General features: G+C 43.2%; 1 protein-coding gene across 1 annotated transcript in view; it reads right to left on the reverse strand.

Annotated features, from left to right (window-relative positions):
• Positions 1–20,128, reverse strand: part of SLC18A2 (solute carrier family 18 member A2) — a 347,766-nt gene that overhangs the window by 85,151 nt on the left and 242,487 nt on the right. Inside the window, exons 5-7 of the mRNA XM_069239257.1 lie at positions 19,909–19,992; positions 14,088–14,180; positions 7,927–8,016 (exon numbers count right to left, since the gene is read on the reverse strand). Of these exons, the coding sequence (XP_069095358.1) occupies positions 7,927–8,016; positions 14,088–14,180; positions 19,909–19,992 (267 nt within the window). The remainder of the gene's footprint in view (positions 1–7,926; positions 8,017–14,087; positions 14,181–19,908; positions 19,993–20,128) is intronic.

A 20,128-nucleotide genomic window follows, 5' to 3' on the forward strand; every position in this document is an offset into this window, starting at 1 on the left:
AAAATTATCACAATTACACGGCGTTCCTTTTTCCGGAGGAGACCAGGTTTGAAAACAGCCAAGAGTTAAATGGATCAGGTTAAACCGAAAGCGTGTGAGTAGAAACCGGTGAAAGGGTTGATTTACAATAGACAAATATAATTCAGGGCCCACATAAGTACTCAAAATGATACTGGCCCGCACCAATGGTTTCTCATATTCAACTTGTTCTCTTTCTAAACATAACAGATCTTTCATCATAGTTTTAATCAGTCCAATATCTTTAACAGTTATTGATTCCGGGGAATAAAAAAGATCCGATCTCCCTAATCTAACAAAACAATTTTTGATATAAACTAGCCACGCTATTTTATTTACTTTATCCAGCTGCAGGCAATCTTTTAAAATGGATTGGTTGAGCGGAATTTCTTGATTCTGCCAAATCTTTAGCCAGGCTAGAACGGGGGCCAGTTTGATCAAGTCTGAAATATAGCCCACACCCAATTCAGTATGGACAATGTGTGTGGAAGTAGACTGGGGAAGAGAGAGAACCGATCTTAGAAATTTATTTTCCGTGATCTGTATACTTTCCATAGAGCAGTGGCCCCATATCGCACTTCCATACGTTGCTATTGCAAGGCATTTTGCTTCATAAATTTTTAGCAAACTAACAATTGGCCTCGCCCCGAGTTTATTCATAAAACCCCGAAGAGCAGAAGACGACTTTACAAGGGCAACATTTCTATTTTTTATCTGGGGGCCCCAAGAGCCTTTCTCATCGAAAGTGATCCCTAAGTATGGAAATAATGCTACTCTACACAATTCTTGCCTCCCACAAGTAAAAGTTTTGGGGAGTTTATTTTTATTACCCTTACCCATGATCATAATCTGGGACTTTTTAACATTAATCTTTAAATCCAGGGAAGTCATAAAAACCTCAAAGGCATCCAATAATCGTTGAAGACCAAGACCAGTACGAGAAAGCAGGACAGCATCGTCCGCGTATAGGAGAACCGGAATACAGAGTTCTCCTATCCGTGGGGTGTCCTGGGTAGCATCTTTTAGTGTGGATTGCAAGGCATTTATATAAATAGTAAAAAGGAGGGGAGCCAGAATGCACCCCTGCCTGACTCCCCTTTCTGAGTTAAAGTGGCTAGTGCATCGCCCCGCAGTAGTAACTCTAACAGAAGCTGTTAGGTCAGTATGTAAATCTACTAAGAGGTTAACAAGAGCCTTGTCCAGTCCCATGTCAAGTAAGATTTTCCATAATTTAGATCGATTTACAAGATCAAAGGCTGACGAGAGGTCCATGAACCCCAGATACATGGAACCCTCCTTCGCCTTCGTGTATTTCTCTATTAATAAATACAAATTTAAGCCTTGATCTATAGTACTCCTTTTGGGTCTAAAACCATACTGCACATCTGCTAGGACCCCTTTCTCTGTTAACCAATCGTTCAAATTATTTAAGATAACTCGACCTAAAATTTTCACTGAGGAATCAATCAGTGAAATCGGCCTGTAACAAGATGGGTCTTGCCTATTACCCTTTTTAAACACTGGTATAATTATAGATTTCTTCCAGGAAGGCGGGATTTTATCAAATGCAAGATTTTTAAAAACCTTGCATAATACCTTAGACCAAAATTTTGGAAAACTTTTAAAAACGTCCCCAGGTACCCCATCTGGGCCCGGGGCTTTGTTTTTTGTGGTTAGGTCTATAGCCCTTTCAACATCTGCAACTGCAAAAATAACTGCAACCTTGTCAGGGGAAATTTCCCCAACTTCATCTACTAAAATTCCACCAGGAGGACCAATATTAGAGTATATCTGACTAAAGTGTTTTATCCAACCCTCATCTGGAATGTTTGCCTCTAAAGGACTATTAGTTTCATCAGAAAGAAAGGGCTGATTTATTATTTTCCAGAATAAACCACTGTTTTTTAGGGTATCTGGATCCAAAAGTTGGGCCAAGGCGTTATCTTTCAGAGTCCTTTTCCTCTCTAGGATAGTTTTTTTATACACTTTCCTAGCATTTATTATTTTTGATCGATCTTTAGGAATAGTTTTTAATGCCTTTAGTAATACACCATGTGCTTTAGAGCATTCCTTATTAAACCATCTATTGCCCTCTAGCGCCTTCTGGCTAGATTTAGCCTGGAGACTACGATTAATTTCTAAGCAAATCTGATCAAATGCTACTATAACCTCCTTGGGATCTGGATTTCCCGCTAGACATATAGAGATTTCATCCTCCACTTTAGATAAGACCTCCTGAAAAAAAGTTTCAGGGACTATTTTTGTCCACTTCAACCTACGATTCTGGTCTTTGACTTTAAGGTTCAAGCCCCCACGTTCTGCGACTCATTTTAAAGAAATCAGTTCGGTATTCTTAAAAACAAGTACAACAGGATTATGATCACTAAAAACTGACACCTCAGTACAATAATTTAAAACACTATTTAACAAAAAGGAAGACAGATAAATATAATCTATAATAGTACCATTTTCTTTGCCCTTAAACGTAGGGGACCTACTATTCCCGTCTCCACAGCCAGACTCATATAAGTTCCATTTAGCGAGGAAAAGCTCAAGATAATCCCCCTGCCTGGTATGTTCTGGATGAGCAGTTGAGGAAAAGGGAGGGCCTTCCTCATCCCTCCTAATACATGGTAGGGTACATGGATGTATGTTAAAGTCCCCTAATAATATTAACTCAAAAGTATTAACATTTATACTATAGACTGACAAAAATGTATCCAAGTCATCCAAGTTTTGACTGGTGCAATCATTAGCATGCGAATTATAAAAATTTATAAAAAGAATCTTACCCTTATCCTGGGTGGAAAGCTCAACAATTAGACAATTTACTGAGCCCGAGGGGCATTGAGTTAAGATGCCTTTCATATCCAGTTTGAAAAGGCTTAATAAACCCCCCTTAGGTCTTCCTGCCACACTGTTTGTAGCTGGAATGCAAAAATGACAAAAGCCATCTAGGGAAAAGCTATTCGTTTGATCCCAGGTCTCTTGTAAGGCAATGACGTCAAAAGATTTTAATGTCCTTTCCCATTCGGCTATCCCAGACTTGCTCTTTAAGCCAGCAATATTCCATGTAGCAATCCTGATGGACGATGCTGAAGACTGGGAAGAATTTCCCAAGACATTTGGCAGTCAATCATTTTCCTCCATAGAAGATAAGGCAACGAACCGATTGTGAAGAGGTAAAGTGTTAACGGTCTGCCTGTAATTCAGCTGATAATGACTTGGCTCACCCCTAATTTGAGTCCGGGACATATTCGCAAATACATTCGGGGTACAGGCATCCATACCTCTTCCGTTCTCATTTGAACATTGCCCTTACACATACACCGAGCGACATTGAATATTGGCCCCATAATTGTAAAAGAAGCCAAGAGGTCTAGCAAGAACCGCATTTTCTAGAGTTGGCAAAATTGCAGCTCTCAGAAGCACTGTTGCCACGTGTTGTGGGTATTTAAAATTTATAATAATACAGTCTCCACCTCTATTTTTAGGGCCATTTCCAATCCAGCTAACTCTGCGGGTAAATAAAATGTCATTTGCAAGGGCACAAGGAAATCCACAGTTCTTATTCAACCAAGCAAGCGTCTTGTTTTTAAGAGCAGGATACGTTTCTACCCCAGAACCATTCAAGCACATATCAACCTCTGGGACATTTGTTAGAACCACAGTATATGGTGCACATTCTGGCGGGAGATTAATAGAATTATGTCGCCTAGTTATACTTCTTCTATCAATGACTGTCCCTCGTATAGAGTCCTGAGTACTCCTTTGTATTGATCGTGGTTGACTAAATGTATTTTGTACACTCGCCGACCCTACTGACGATGTAGACGAGGATGAGGCAGTCAGCACACTTACAGTCGGTGGGGCCTGAACAGTAACCCCCAGGCCCTCCACCCTATTACTGACTATAGAGTGTGTAACTGAACCCACTGAACGGTTATCCATAGAGCCTATTGAGTCTAAGTGGGTACTCAGTGGAACAGTAGACCGGGTCAGACAAGATTCTACAAGGCCCTCCAGTCTAGTAACCCTAAGAAGCACTAATTCTACCTTGGCCACCAGGGGACTGACAAATGCTTCCAATTTAGATTCAAGAATTGTAACCAGAAGATCAATTTGACTTGAGTGCAGACTAGTCCCCTCAATAATATTGGTGGGCTCAGGGACATTTCCCCTATTGGTAGCTGTTGGGCCAGCTTTTTTTGGCTTCCGACACCCTGCTTTCTTGACAGGCCCCTTCCTACAGGCACGTACCGCTCTCCTAGTGGGAGATTGAATAAGAGGAGACCTTGATGGTAATGCCCAATCCTGTACTTGAATTGGTTCGGAACAACAAGCCTGCTCTACCACACAAACATCAATATTTAAATCGTTCTCATTATTGGAAATAGTCGAGACACTCTGAGACATTGATGTAGGGGGTAAGCACTGCCTAATGGGAGATGTTTCTGGACTAATCCTACTTAATGATGATCTCCTATCTTTGTTAATTTTACTAACTACTTTAAACAGATAGTTATCCAAGGTCTTTGAGTCATTATTTGTAGCCATTTTAGAGGACCTCAGTTTGGACATGATGGGAACAGCAGGGTCGTCAACTATCTAATGGAAATATTCCTCAATAAATCAACTGGTTGCCTATTTATCAAAGTGCCCCCACAACAATACACGTCAGCCGGTTATCTCGATTTATTCCCCGTTTAAATCCACTGCGATGGTTCATCAGCCAGAACATAGCATTCTCTGCCTTCGTGGTAATGACTCCCAGTGACTATCAGGGAGATTCCGCAACACACAGACCACAAGGCGCTACTTCCGTTCCTTTTACCTGTCGGGACCCTCTTTCCAAAATAGAACAGGATAACTTCCTAGTTTTCCTAGTTTTCGCTAGCGGGAGACTTCCTCTTGTGGCGGTGCACACCCGCCCACCCAGTGCCTGCACTTGTTCCGCCCGGGCTCACTCAGCTCCGGGGCCGCTGCTGCTCCGATACCCCCAAGGCCCTGCCCCTCTCGCCGTACCTCACACTGAAGTCCCCTCGGCGGGGGCTGCGGGCTCCAGTGCCGGTGTTGTTGCGCAGGCTGCAGCGGGAGGAGTGGGTGGGTTCCTGATTCTGCCCCCTCCCCTGCTCCCGGGTTTGCACTACCTGCGGGCTCGGATCCTAGTGCTTCCTTCTCAGTGATTCATGGCGGGGAGCGCAACAGGCGGGACGAGAAGCAGGGGCAGGGGCAGGTTATAGCGGGGGGGGCCTCTGCCTCTGCCTCCCTGGGCTTGCCCCTCGGCTGCTCTCAGTCACCGTGCCCCCAGGTCGTCCCTTGGCGCTCTCGGGTGCAGCAGAGGCGTGCAGGGGATCTCGCCGCGCTGGGGGGCGCGCGCCGGTATGGGGCCGCTCAATCCAGCTCCAAGCTCCTCGCCTCGAGCCAACCGAGATTATCCTTGGCGAGGTTTTCCCCCCCACGGGCCCTCGCGCCCCCCCAAATGCAGCAGTAGCGGTGGTGGAGGTGGCGGCAGCGGCAGCGTCCGTACTCCGCGCCACGCCGCTCTGCACTCCGACGTGAGCCACCCGGCACCTGCGTGAATTTTCGCCCGTGAGTTCTGCTGTCTCCCTGGGAATTGGAAAATCATTGTGAAAATATAAAAAAGATAAAAATAATTGTGGATGCTGATTACGTATCCCACGCTTAATACAAATAAAATGATCACTGGATAGGTTTATAAAAATGCATTTTTCAGATAATCTCTACTAAGTATGAGTAGAGCCTCAATTGGGAAGCCTGAGACCTACCAGTTAATGGAAGAGCAAGCATTTGATATGTTATAGTAGTTGCTTCTGCGTTGTCATAAGGTGCAGAAAAAAGAACACTGCATACCTGTGGAATGACGTGTGTCAGAAGGACTCTTAAAGGTTGGCTGTTAGCGATGAGCAGTTGAGTCCAGGTTTTGATTGCACAGCTGCCAAACAAACCTATTGCTAACAATATACATTGAATGGGCTTTGGTTTCACCCCTTTCAAGCACTGGCTTTTATTGGTGACAAGCCTCTTTCAGCCATCAGTTACAGACTTTGTCAATCAGTTATTTGCTCTGTACAGTGGAGTATTTATCTTTCACCTAATGTTATTGGCTTTTAGGGTGTATCTTTATTTCTCCTCAAAAGTGCTTGCATTGAACTACTTTAGGGACTACTTTACAACTATGGATCTCTCTATCTGCTCCTAATAACTTCTTTCTGTGGGTCTCGCTCTAATGTGCTATCACTCCATGCATTAGCACCTTAATCCCCAACCTGTTGGCTTGGCCAGTGCTTGTTCTCTTGGGTGCAGTAATCTAAAAACATCCTGTGTATTGGGGTCAAGTTATGGAACAGGAACAGTCAGGGGTGGCTCCTCTGTTAGGGCAGAGGAGTGTCGACCCGCCAGCAGCAGCAGGAGCTGCAAACCTTTAGAAATAAAACAATAATAAATAATGTTTTTTATAAAAAAAAATTAAAGGGGCGGGCCATGGGGGTGACGAGCAGTGAGGGGAGTGCACAGATCACTCCCCTCAGTGCGCATGTATGTGTGTCCAGCCGTCTCGGGCCGGCCAAACAGACATGTGCACAAGGGCACTCTCCAACCGGCACTGTGTTGCTGAGTTGGAGAGAGCCGGCCCAGGTTCCCAGTCAGCACTGGAGCGCCCAGCCAGAGCACTCCAGCCAATCCTAACTCTGCTTTGAGCAGCATCATGATTGGCGCAGGGCAGGCTGGGAGCCTCTGCCTGGAGAGCGGCGGTGGCAACTTTACGGTAATTTTAATTTGTAAAAATTTTTTTTTTTTTGTTTCCCCCAGCCCCGCCACTTTGTCGAGTCGCCAGCCGCGACTGGAAACAGTACTGTACAGTCCAATAATACAGAAATATCTCATATTGCCATTTCTTCCTGTCAGCAATTAAATCAACAAATAACAGCTATACGCAATGATAAAGAAAATCACAGTGCATTTAAAATAATTGCAAGATAATATTGGGATAAATGCAAGTAACTGAACAGTTTAAAATTATACCTATATTTGAATTTCTGGCCAGTGCTTGGGCAACTCCTGAATTATTGTTAGAACATGGTCTGCATAGATGGTAATTGAACACCCCTGTTATTACTCTTTTGAATCTGAGTTCTAGGGGCCTCATTTGGGTGGTTACTCGACAGCTACAAAAAACAAGCATTTACAATGCAATGGGTCTCGCGTTTGCTCGAGTTAGAGCTGTTAGCATTGTAAATTCCTAACTGGACTTTTCTTGCCACATAAATTGAAAATGAAAAGTAAAACAGTTGACATAAGTGAGCCGATTCTAAGTGCCATGGCCGCCATGAGCACGAGCGTGAAGGAGAGACCCAAAAGGAAAAAGAAGTTTGCTCACAGTCAAACGTATTGGCAAACGTGCACTTATCCATGTAACGGGGAAGATGGCCAAGCGGTAACAAAATCGCCCCAAGGAGGGACAAATGTAAAGCATTTACCAATGATAACAAAGGAGTTTTGCAAGGCAAGCCCATTCACGAGTGATAGTGATGGGCGTGTGGTGAGCGTGGTTAAAAGGCCAGAGAAATTACATCACTTCAAAGCACTTGTGCACTCAACCTAATGAGTGGATGCCACATCAAGTACAATCTTTGCTTCCCCTTTCTTGGTGAGAGGTGAGAGAACTGCTATATGTCTGACAGTGGAGTCCCTGCCATCAGAAATAAATTCACGCTGGGACACCCCCAGCTTACACAGCGCCTGAGAGTGGGGCCTCTTCTTCTTGCTTGGCAGCCCACTGTCGACCTCTATACGAAGTCCTAAATCTCTAGCTAAACCTTTAAATATCATAACACTTATGCACTGTCCAGCCCACTCATCACACATAGGTGTTTAGTCCTCACTTACCTCCATCTATCAGCGCCAAAGCTGCCAGAACAAGGAAAGGTGCGGCCTTCCCGACGAATTCATACATTACACTTCCAAAGGGCGGGCCCACTGAGAAAGAAAAAGCAATAACTTAAATAAAGCATAATTATCATTGTGAATAAAAAAGACAATTACTTACGAAGATACCAGACGGAAGCTCTTCAATGCTGACCCTGGCACATTGGTTTCAATTCATTCACACGTCTAACCTTTGAATTGGTGAGTACTGACTTTTAGACCAATGTATACACTTAAAAGGAAATGCGTACATTTGTAGATACATTCTAGCCCTAATCGTGACATTACATTTACTGAGTGGGTGATTTTGTGGAAATTCCAATATATGTTTGCAAAAATATATCGTGCTTGACTTGAGGTTACATTTTCACGGAGATCTTCGCCTCACATTTAGCAAACAATGTACCAAGTCTCCGTTTCTAGGTAAACAAAGCAAGTTTAACCTACGCTTGTTACATTTTCTGTAGAAACCAAAGAACCGTTCGCTCTTAGGGCAAAGAAATACTAGTGAAATTAAGGGGAATGTTCAAAATATTCCTCACTCCAGTTTCTGTACACAAATTAATTTAATTCATCTTTAGGATTAGCTTGCACCTCTATGCATGTCTGAAGTATCACCAAAAAGCTCTCGAACCAGCTGCATCTAAGAGTCATTTAAAAGGCCCTGGTTAGGGTATGGGCCAAAATTCTGATTCATACTAGACCAGAGTGAACTTTCACTTATTTTGCATAATTCTCAGCATTTCGTGTTATGCGGTTAACATTAGATCACATGGCGTAAAATGAATCCTATTGTGGGATCACCAGAACAATGTGAACGTATAGTGAGTGTGCGGCTCTTGTTTGCTGCACTTGTGTTTTCTACGCTATTTTTTAAGGTCCATCATCACACCCAACAGTGGCACGAGGATGCGCTTTGTGCAAAAGTATAGCATAAAATGCCAGAGACTGTATTATAGAATGCAACACATTCTCCTTATTTGCACTTTTGAAAGGTGTCCTTCAACAGGTGCCCGTGGTACAAACAAGGAGAATGCACTGTATTATATTGACTGCGCTGCCCCCAGGGCAGCTGTGAACTCGCGTTGCCCTGGAAGCAGTGCATTCAAGTGAAAAGTGGAGTGGCTGCTTTAAAGCCACTCTGTTTCACTGTGCAGGTGACAGCCTTCCTGCACTTTTAAGGGGGATTAGCGATCCCCTTTCAGACGGGTGCAGTGAGTGACTGCACCTGCCTGCAAGAAGATGTCTTGGGGGGGTCCATAGGAGCCCCTTTCCCCCCTCCAGAGGGCTGTGATCAGGGGGCGCACTTAAAAGGATTCTTTGCCTCTGCCCCCATGTCTAATACGCTGTGGGCGTGGAGGCAAAGAGATTCCCTCCTTTGCAGGGAACACTCCCCCATGCAAATGCGGGAACACCTTCTGGTAATAGTGCTGGCGCTATATGCGCCAGCGCTATCTGTATTACAGAAAGGCATGCAAAAGTGTCTGCGGCCCTTTCTTTGATACCAAAGTGCTCTTGGAGTGCACAAACCAGGCGCAAAGGCCCATTGCGCCCGAGGCATTTCTATAATATGATCCCAGATTGGCATGTCACACATTTTTTCAGAAATCTCACATATAGGTGCATAGTTACGGCGCCGAATAGGATGGCCCCTTGATGTGGATCGCCGCTTCTCCCAGGGACCGCTTTTCCGAAAGTTAGAGACACATGTTGTGTTTACATGGAAGAAAGTGAAGAAACATTGATTGGATGCGGTAACTTCCTTTTTATTTTCTTAACTTAGAGGTTTTCAGACCATATTTACAAATGTCGTCATTTGGAAATATCGCAACCACCATTTTGTATGCCTGTATATTGGGAGTTTAGTTACAGCACATCTCTATGGTAACTAATTTCTCCAAGTGCCATGTATTTATTATTGTATGACAGCCTTTTGGATTATACTGTTGATTTATAAGATAAAGGCTTCAACTTTCATTTAGATACTACTGGATTGATTTATCAATCACCAGATGGAGGCTCCTGGGTTTTCCTTCACAAATTGAAAATGTTCTGGTCATACATTCAAATGGTGCATCTGGTAAGATCCCGGTCGTCAATTTGAACACCTACGTTTCAAAAATATGTGTGTTTTTGAAGGACATACTCTCCACAACATACCTATTAACCAGTAACGCAATCTTCTTACGTATTTTTGTGGGCTATTGAATTTTTGTAATGGCAGACTTCTTAAAAATACCATACTGTTCAAAATTTAAGTCTACCCTCAGGAGCTCTTTTAATGGACAGCACAGGTTCCAAGTTGGAGATGGCTCACTCTGGAGGGTCTCGCACTCTAACCTCATGGGTTACTCCTTCAAAAGCTCATACAGCCTCTACTTCTAGCAAAAAACTTAAAAAGGACCCCACTTCAAACGTTTTTGAAATAAATTACAGCCGTGAGACAGTTTATAGCAGAAACAAACACACATATTCAATCTCTTGATGATAAATGGTCTTCTATAGAGTCTCGATTACCCCTGGGGGAACAACAGGTCACAGATCTTTATGATGACTCCACTAAAATCACAATTCTTGAGAAGGATATTCTCATGTTGAAAAAGCACTAAGTAGACTTGGAAAATAGAAATAGGCACAACAATTTATGAATTTATGGTCTTCCTAAAGGTGCTGGAGGAGCGGATCCAGTAAACTTTACCTCTTTCCAGCCGAAACTTCTTGAGTTACCTTCTTATACGTCATGAAACATCCAACATGCTCATCGATTAGACCCTCGTTTATTTTCATCAGTGGCTTCTGTTAAACCTTGAGGAGTAATAATTTTTTTCTGGAATTTACAGATCTTTTGAATGTCCTATAGGCTGCCAGATCTAAAAAGCAACTTAGCTGATCTGGTGCGAAGATTTTTCAGTCTCAGGATGTGTCATCAGTTACAGCTAACAGATGGAAACGTTTTCTTAATCTTCATCCTGCATTACATACTTTAGGTGCCTGCTGTGGCTTTATTCATCCTTGCATCTTCAAAATCACTTCTCAGAACAAGACTAAGGACCTTATTAGTAGGCTGGCAGTCCAAAGACTCCCAGCCTCGCAGTGGCAGTCAGACTGCCGTGGCTGTCCGACTACCATATTACGAGGTTGGCGGGCACACCCGCCAAACTACAGCCATCCCCACCAGGATCAGTGATCCCGATGGGCTGATGGGGGTCCTAGTTGTAAAAGGTGAGGTCAGAGCTGAAGTCAGTGCCACCCTGCTGATTACAGCCTTATTCTCCACCAGCCTTTTCATGCCGGTCTCTCCACCATGAAAAGGCTGGGGGAGAACAAGTGCAGGGGTCTGCAGGGCCTGCTGTGTAGACAGTGTGTGATTCAAGGGTGTTAGTGCACCCTGCGTGCGGCTGCATTGCAGCAGGCTCAATTATGAGCCCGGAACAATGCTCCTGCATCTTTCGGACTGGGCTGACAGGTGGGAACCTTGGTTCCCGCCCATCCGGCCAGTCGGAAAGTTGTAATAGGGCCGGGGGGGAGACTGCCACCTCAACGGCGGTCTCCTCATCATGGGTCTGGCATTTGGGTTTTCCAACCGCCAAACTTGTAATCAAGCCCTGCATCTTTTCAATGACCCAGCCAAACTCAAAACTTTTATTCAGTCATATTCTATTGATTCAGTGGACATTGCTGGCCCTTCTTTGCATTGAGATTTCAACCATTATTAAAGAACTGTTCGTAATTTGACCCTTTTTTTATTTACCAGTTGTTCACTTTATGCTCACTAATTCTTCTTATATCTTTATTCTTATCCTCCATATACAAAAGCAAGATGTCTTCTTCTGCTGTTATTTCCTGTACACCCATGTATCATTCCTTTGTGGTGCATTGTCCCTGGATGGCTATGCCGTCTTCATTTGTGCGTCACCACCCCATTTTTCCCTTCTGTTCCAAATAAGGTATGTCTTTTCAGTCGCCAATTTTTGACATGTACTGTACTCTTTTGTTGGGTGCTCTTTTTCTGTTCTCTTTAATTTTTTCCCGGTTCTTTTCTCTTCTCGTCTATCCCCTTTGTATTTCTGTTTCATTTATGCTTCTTTTTTTTCATTGGCTTTCTGTGCTTTGTACTTTTCCAACTGTCAGATTTCTATGTGCATTCACAGTTTATTCAATTCAAATTTGTTTCAAGGGATGTGAAAGGGTTTTCTAATCTTATAAAAGGGCAGGAAATTTTGTCGGATTGGGTTTCCCACAATCCTGACTTGGTACTTCAAGATCAGAAGCACTAAAACACAAAAGCAGATTGGTTGGTTCAGTTTTTGTTTCTCCTTCTTTATATAAGAAAACTATTTGCATTATTTTATGTCACAAAAAATTGAAATGTTCTGTTATAACTCAAGAAATTGATTCTGAAGGGTGGTGGATTATTGTTAAGTTACTCATTAATGGTGTTTCTTTAACTGTTTTTAATGTTTAAGGCCCTACCCAACCTGATTCCTTGTTTTGGCCGAATATATCTATGAAATGTCTTCAATATGCTGATGATTTCTTCATTTTAGGTGGGGACTGTAATCAAATTGTAGATTCATTTTTAGACCGTTAATCTCAAATTAGATTTGTCCCTCATAAACAATTTAATTCCACTATATCCCAATGTAACTTAATAGATTCATGACGATTATCTAACCCTTCCATAAAGGAGTTCTCATTTTATTCTCCTCCACATGGTATTCTCATATGCATGTTGAGATTATATTTTTGCTAGCAAATCATTACCTCAGAGCCTTATCAGTTGCACAATTGAGCCAACTATTATTTTTGACCATGTACCAATGGTTGCATGTATGGACCTTCTTCCAGTACATCCAAAATCCTGAAAATTGAGGTTTAATAATTATCTTTTATCGGAGCTAGTTTTCTCTTCTTTCTTCACTACTTTTATAACTTATTTTTTTTAAATCAGTGAGAAATCTAACTCTTTTCCAAAATTTGTTTGGGACACTTTTAAAGCTACTGCATGGAGGTATATCATTGATTTTGTATCAAAAAATAAGAAAACGTTTGCCTTACAACATATATCTTTTTTATCCTATATTAAAGGTTTAAAACATCAATTTTATACTTCAGCTACAGAGACTACCCTTCAAGAACCTATACGAGCAACATTTCAATACAATAAAATAACCACAGATAATGGATCATCGATATTACTTCGTAGCTCAGCTAGATACTATGGTGGCCATAATAAAGTTGGTAAATTACTAGAATATTATTTAAAAGTCCGTAAACAACTCACAATCATAGACTGTGTACAACTTCCATTGGCAAACACCTGGCAAAAATGAAGATATTCTATAGGAATTTACTCATTTTTTTCAAAATGTATATACTCCAGAATCTCCTGTCCGTTCATTAGTTATAGAGGATTATTTACAAAGCATCCCTCATCAAATACAAGATAATATTAACTTTGCATCCCTTGAATGTGATATATCCCTATCAGAAATTCTCAATTCTCTTAATTCACTTAAAAATTTTAAATCCCCAGACCCTGATGGTTTTACTGCTGAATTGTATTTAGATTTTTCTAATTTGCTGCTCTCTAAGCTCCACCAATTTCTTTAATTCTTTCATGCTTCTGGCCCAGCGAGTGGCAGGTTTCAAGAGGCTTCTATATGCCTTATAGATAAAGATGGCTGAGACCCTACACAGTGTAAGATTATAGAGCTATTTCTCTTGTAAATGTGGATTATAACATTTTTGCTAAATTGATTGCTTTGAGATTAGACACTATTTTACCCAGATTAACTGGTAAAGAGCAGTCTGGTTTTATCAAGGGTTCTCCATGAAGTATCCCATCAACTTTCTCTCCATTGTGGCTTGATATTGAGTACTCTCTCCTTAATCTGTTCTCTCCTAAATATAGATAGATAGATAGATAGATAGATAGGGCTTCTTATTGCTATGCTGCCACTTTGTAATCCCACACAGCATAGCCCATATAACATGACATTAGCAGCCACTGACATTAATGATACACTCATTGAGATATCAGACCCTCTTTCCCCGCCCCCCACCGCCGGAATACCATACAACGGATCTCTTTGTACAGCTTGGATTTTCATCTCACTGACTTAAAACTCCCATGGCAAGGCCTCCGAGCGCAATCCCCATGGCGTTGCCTCGCTCCTCGTCATCCGTGTACACGCTGGCCAGCATCCCCATACCTGCAATGAGACAAACGCAGCTGTCATTTTAAGAACGTCTTTTAAAAGAGAACACATCTCTTATTGAATTAAAAACCCTGATTCACAATTTGAGTGTCCTTATGCCAGTCTGCGGTGGGAAACTTACCGGCCCTTGGCTGTGGGCATTGCCACAGCATCTTTCTCCTCCTCTTTTAGTGAGTGATGACCGTGACTCACAAATGCCATCACCTGGAGTGAGTGGAAGGTATGATTTACTGTCCTTTGGCAGGGTCATGTAATATTTGTCCTCACATGTCAGTGAGGGGAACTCGATGGCTTTTAAATGCTATAGCTTTGAGTGAATGGCCCAGTTCTTCTCTTTGATTCGCAGTTAGGGTTAATGTGATGTTGCACTGGGTCAGAAAGGCCTACAGGGCAATCAGGCACTGTTTTCAGGCCTGTTTTTTGGTTTGCTGGGTAGTTTTTTTTTACTGTTGATTTCCCTGATACTAAAGTAAACATTGCCTGCTTAAGCTCATATCCATGCAGACTTCCATACCTTGCAAAACACTTTTACAGTGTGGGCCTGATTCACAAAGAGCCTCCGTAGTCGCGGCGGAGGCCCTGCAGTCGTGGTGGGACCTCCGCAAAGTGAAACTGCAGTATGGCAGTTCCGCCACGACTGCAGAGCCTGTGCCGCAATGGCGCATACAAGTTTAAAACTGCCTCAAATTGGAAACATGGGACACTTTTTTGACTATCTAATTTTCTGTCCTAGTCCGACCCTGATGCTGCACGGCCAATGATTGCTACATAGATAAGCAACAAATCTGCTCTGATATATTACTTGACCGGAGGAATCAATATCCTCTTACTAATACAGCATCATATGTATTAGAATATGGGCAGCAGTGTTTCTCAGATTTTCTGAGATCTTCCACAGTTTTTCATCACCAAAGCCTCTGTAATAATATTTCCGTCACAGAGACGCAGTCATGGTGGAGTCCAGGGATTACCAGGGATCATTTTAACCCTTTCAGTAGGATTAGCTGCAGGAGTAGTGGTTGACATCTCAAGGTGCTTCAGCGCTGTCAGCATTTAGGAAGGCCAGATAACTCTACATAAGCAGAGCACCATATAGCCAGTTCTTGGACTTCTAGAAGTCGTTGTTGCACAGTGTGTCAACCCATTCGGTTCAAATTAATCTTCCCATGATATAACGCCCAGAATGCACTGTTTTGATAAATTAATGTTTAAGACTTGATAGATAATGTCCAGTGCCTTAAAGCGCTCTGGCAACCTCCACAGCATCCCACCATAGCCTTTTCATACTGCATATGCTCTCTATGTTTATCTGAGATTACTATCGACTGTCCATGCTAAAGTAACTCTCTCCTATATTAGAGTGTCTTGATTGACATGGTCTTAAAAATGAAATCTTGAGGTCATGTATCCAAGAGCTGATCAGCAGTGGGCATAAGGACATCTTGCTCAGTCTTAATTCCATCAAATATGATATTCTTTGAGGTACTGCTGGAAAGTGCCTTTCAGAAATTAACAGAAGGCAACCATTTCATTCCACTCGTGGCACAACACCCAGCTTAATGACCTGATCGGACTTTGAAATTTGTAGCCAGCATATTGTGGAACCTTATCGTACTCTATTGTTGACATGTTTGTTTGGTGTTTAGATCTAAGGGATTTTAACACATCGTCCCACGTGCACGAAAACTAGTGAGACACTTCAGATTCAACGTGGACTTTCATTATACAACCCATGGCGTAGACATCTCGTGTTCCTGCATGCTTTTGAGGCTAGCCTAAAATTATGCCTAAATTCAAGCCAACACAGGTAAGTGCCTGCCAGATGCTTTTGTCAACGGACCAGAAACAAAGTGAAAGGGGAGGTCTGAGCTAGATATATGATTATAGATACACAGAAAGAAAAGCTGAAAATAGGAGAATAGGCAGATGAAAAGCTCCCTGTCAATCAACAGTGAATATGGCAGCACATGGTATAGATTGGTAAAACGATTGTGTGAAGCCCATATGAAAACCAAAGGGTTGTGTGTGATCTCAGTGCACTGTTGCTCACATTGTAATCATTATAAGCACACTAGTGTTTTAGCACCAGAGAAAACAGCCGACATCCCACTGTACCTGAACGTACTTCAGATCAGACCACATAAGAGAAAGAAGCATGTACACATACACACACCTAGATGCTTTGGCCCATATTTAAAGGAAAATGACAGAGCGCGACGTTGCACCAAAATTGGCAGCGCCGCGCTCCGTCATTTTCACAGTGTAGAGGTGCGCTGTATTTAATTGAATACGGCACACTCCTGTGTTGTCCCCTGTGCTGGTGATAAATTTAGCTGGCAACACAGGCATCCTTGCACCATCGTGAAAGGATGTATGCGTTGAGGGGTTTGATGGTTTATGTGTGGGAAGGTGTCCCTTCCTGCACATAAACAATCACTAATGGCGTTTTGGCACTTCTGTGTGTGCTGCAGAGTGCAGCACACACAGAAGTGCCATAGCGTCATTTTGAAATTATTGTTTATGTGCAGGAGGGAACACCTTTCCACACATAAATAACCATTCATGGCAGAATGCAGCACACATAGAAAAAGCAAAAAACAAGGAGGAATACAAATATTCCTCCTTGGTGCGCCTTGCTAACGCCATCCCTGGGGTGGTGTTCAATTTTAGCTCTGCCTCAGGTTTACAAAAACTCATAAATCTGAGGCAGTGTCAAAATGCAATGGGTGTTGCTGAGGCACACCCACAGCAACACCCATTGCACCCCCCTTCCACGAAAAGGGCTGCGTGTGAAGGGTCCGTATTTACAAGGTGGCTTTAAGCCACAAAAAGTGGCTTAACACCACCTTGTAAATATGGCGCAGGGCATAGCGCCACTGGAGCATCACAAAAATTGACGCTCCGGTGGCGCTAGGGGCTCTTAAATATGCCCCTTTGTATGAAACTAAGGGCAAGATTTACTAAAAAGTGGCACTGCGTGATGCTGCACCAAAATTGGCAGCGCCGCACTGCGTCACTTTAGAAACGCAGGGATGCGCCATATTTATTAGTATACGGTGCAGACCTGTGTTTCCCTCTGCGCTGGCACTAAATTTAGCTGACAACGCAGACATCCTTGCACAATTGTGCAAGGATGTCTGCTTTGAGGGGTTTGACTGTTTATGTGCGGGAAGGTGTCCCTTCCTGCACATAAACAATCACTAATGGTGATTTGGCACTTCTGTGTGTGCTGCAGAATGCAGCACACACAGAAGTGCCAAAGCGTAATTTTGAAAGATTGTTTATGTGCGGGAAGGGACACCTTCCTGTTCCTAAACAATCGTTTCTGGCATTTTTCACTTTCTATGAGTGCTGCAGAATGCAGCACACATAGAAAAAGCAAAAAACGAGGAGGAATAAAAGTATTCCTCCTTGTTGCGCCTTGCTAACGCCACCTCTGGGGTGCCCTTAGATTTTGGCGCGGCCTCAGGTTTACAAAAATACGTAACTGGGTCAGCGTCAAAATGCAATGGGTGTTGCTATGGCATGCCACAGCAACACCCATTGCATGCCCTTTCCACGCAAAGTGCTGAGTGTGAAGGGGCCATTTTTACAAGGTGGCGTTAAGCCACAAAAAGTGGCTTAACGCCACTTTGTAAGTACGGCGCAGGACATAGCGCCATCGGACGCTACGTAAAGTGACGCTCGGTGGCGCTAGGGGCTCATAAATATGCTCTTTAGTCCTTCCACTTATTCTTGCAGGATCAGCGAGGTGGAACATCACCCTCCGATTTGTTGCCTGAACTAGGCCCCAGCCTACAAAAACAAAACGGGACATCAGTGCCCAGAGTGAAAAAACAAATGTTTGCTGAATTACCTTTTTCCATGACCTTTCAGACTCATGAAATGGGCTTAAGAGAATCCGCTTCCTGCAGCAGAACGCCCTCCAATGGGAGTCAACTAACGTTCTCGCAGAACCAGCTGTGTCCACAGGCTGCATGGAGATGAGGTTTGTACACGCGCACATTGCTGGAAGATGTGGACCAATGGGGGCCCCTTTGTCCCTGATGGGAAGTTCTGTGAGTGATCTTGTGGAGATGTTTGTCTGTGGGATCATGTGAATGTAAAGTGTCCAGCTCCAGCAATATAAGTCCGATTCCAATCCTCAGTCAATTTTACTTCCGAGTCCTATGCGAAAAAGGTACATTGGTTGCGTAATGTCTCTCAGAGGATGTGCAGTGCCTTTAAGAAGACTAGTAAATTGCGTGACAAACCCACCGCCAATTATTTCAGTTCAGGAAACTAAATTGGCTTTTGCCTTAACTGAGAAGTCAAGGCGTACAGGAGCTTGAAGTGCTACTTAGCATCAATTGTTTGCAGTAAGGAAGGCCCTCTGTTCCTGGGCCTCCAAGAAAGGTTGGGTAGGGTACCAGTTACCTCTGGTAATAAAATTTTGTATGATTCCCTGCACTCCACAAACCAAAGTGCATTGTCACATTAATGATAGGTACATGTTATGTGCACGTTACACACCGTGCACGTTATACACAGGTCTCAGACACAGGAGTATTAAACCTTTGAAATATCTTTCAAGCATCTGGCACTCAGAAATTGGAGAAATGTGCTTGATTGCATTCGGGTGCTGCGTAAAGTACTAATTGTGATTTTCAACTCTTCATTAGTGAGCATAACCCACCGCCCCCTGTGAGCAGTTTTTATTTACATAGGCAGGCCTAAGATGAGTCGGGCATGATCAGGTTTATCTCAACCAAGAGCTAACAATATGGCCCTGGCATTTTTAGGGCCCCCAATGAAAGATTAGCAGCAAGGAGTGCTAATAACTGTACAGTATGTTCACCTCTATTTCACGGAGACATCACCGCTACCTGCTTAAGACCTGAGAAAGACACTCCCCATCTACTTTCTTCTCTGCTAAGTCTCTAATTGATGTACTAAATCTTAAGAATAAAGTGCTAAACGTCCCAGGTTGCAGCCAGTACTTCGTTCCAGAGCTCTTCCTCCCCCCAGGTCAAGTGGGCTGGCTCACAGTGTGCCACGGGACTCTATACAAAAAAGCTTATTCTAGTTTTAAAATCTGTGTATGGCCACCCCCTATCCATGAGCAAACCATCGTCCAGAACACTCCGGGCATCCCTGCCAATCAGAGATACACAGTCTTAGCTTCCCTAAATCTCTCTGTGGCTCCTCTAGGTTCTGTTCATTTCACATAAACACTCTCCAGCTATCCTAAGAGGCTGCCAGAACCCTGAGGACCTTCCACTCACCCTCAAAAACACCACTCTGAGCGTCAGTGAATGGGTGATAACACCAGCCACAGTGAACATCTCCTGCACAGGCAATATCAAGAACAGGGTCAGAAAAGAATTAGACATTTTTAATATAGGCTGCTGTGGAGGGATATTTCGGTTGTTAAAATCCCTGAAACCAAGTAATTAGCCCAAGCCTCAGGCCAGAGCCATCAGAAAAGGTGAAAGGCTGATCTTAATAATTACAGCTGCAGTTTAAACCACAAAAACGAGAACTGGCTTTTCATTATTCTGACTTATTTTTTCAAAGTCACCAGTGATTAGCAAAGAAAATAGGGGTGCTGAACTACTCAGAACTGAGAGGGTCCAAACTGAGATTGCAGTCCCCACTAACACACACACTGTACTTGCCCTGGGAGACCAGAGCTGGGAGAGGTTTTCAAGAGTGTTAAAGCAATGTTCTTGTTGAAACCTACCTGCCACAGATGAGCAAGAAGACCCAACGCCTTGTAAGGACCGGGCAATAAACAGCAAGGCATAAGTTCCAGAGAAGGCAAACACTACGAAAAGAGCAAAAGTCAGGGTAAAATATTAGTGTGCATACATGTCACCCTATCAGCATGAAGACACTTCTAAAATTGAGATATGCCGAGTGAGCACTGTGGGGGCCTTGCTATTTCGGATCTGTCTTACTTG

The sequence above is a fragment of the Pleurodeles waltl genome, chromosome 6, assembly GCF_031143425.1.
Source record: "Pleurodeles waltl isolate 20211129_DDA chromosome 6, aPleWal1.hap1.20221129, whole genome shotgun sequence".
In the NCBI taxonomy this organism is placed as follows: domain Eukaryota; kingdom Metazoa; phylum Chordata; class Amphibia; order Caudata; family Salamandridae; genus Pleurodeles; species Pleurodeles waltl.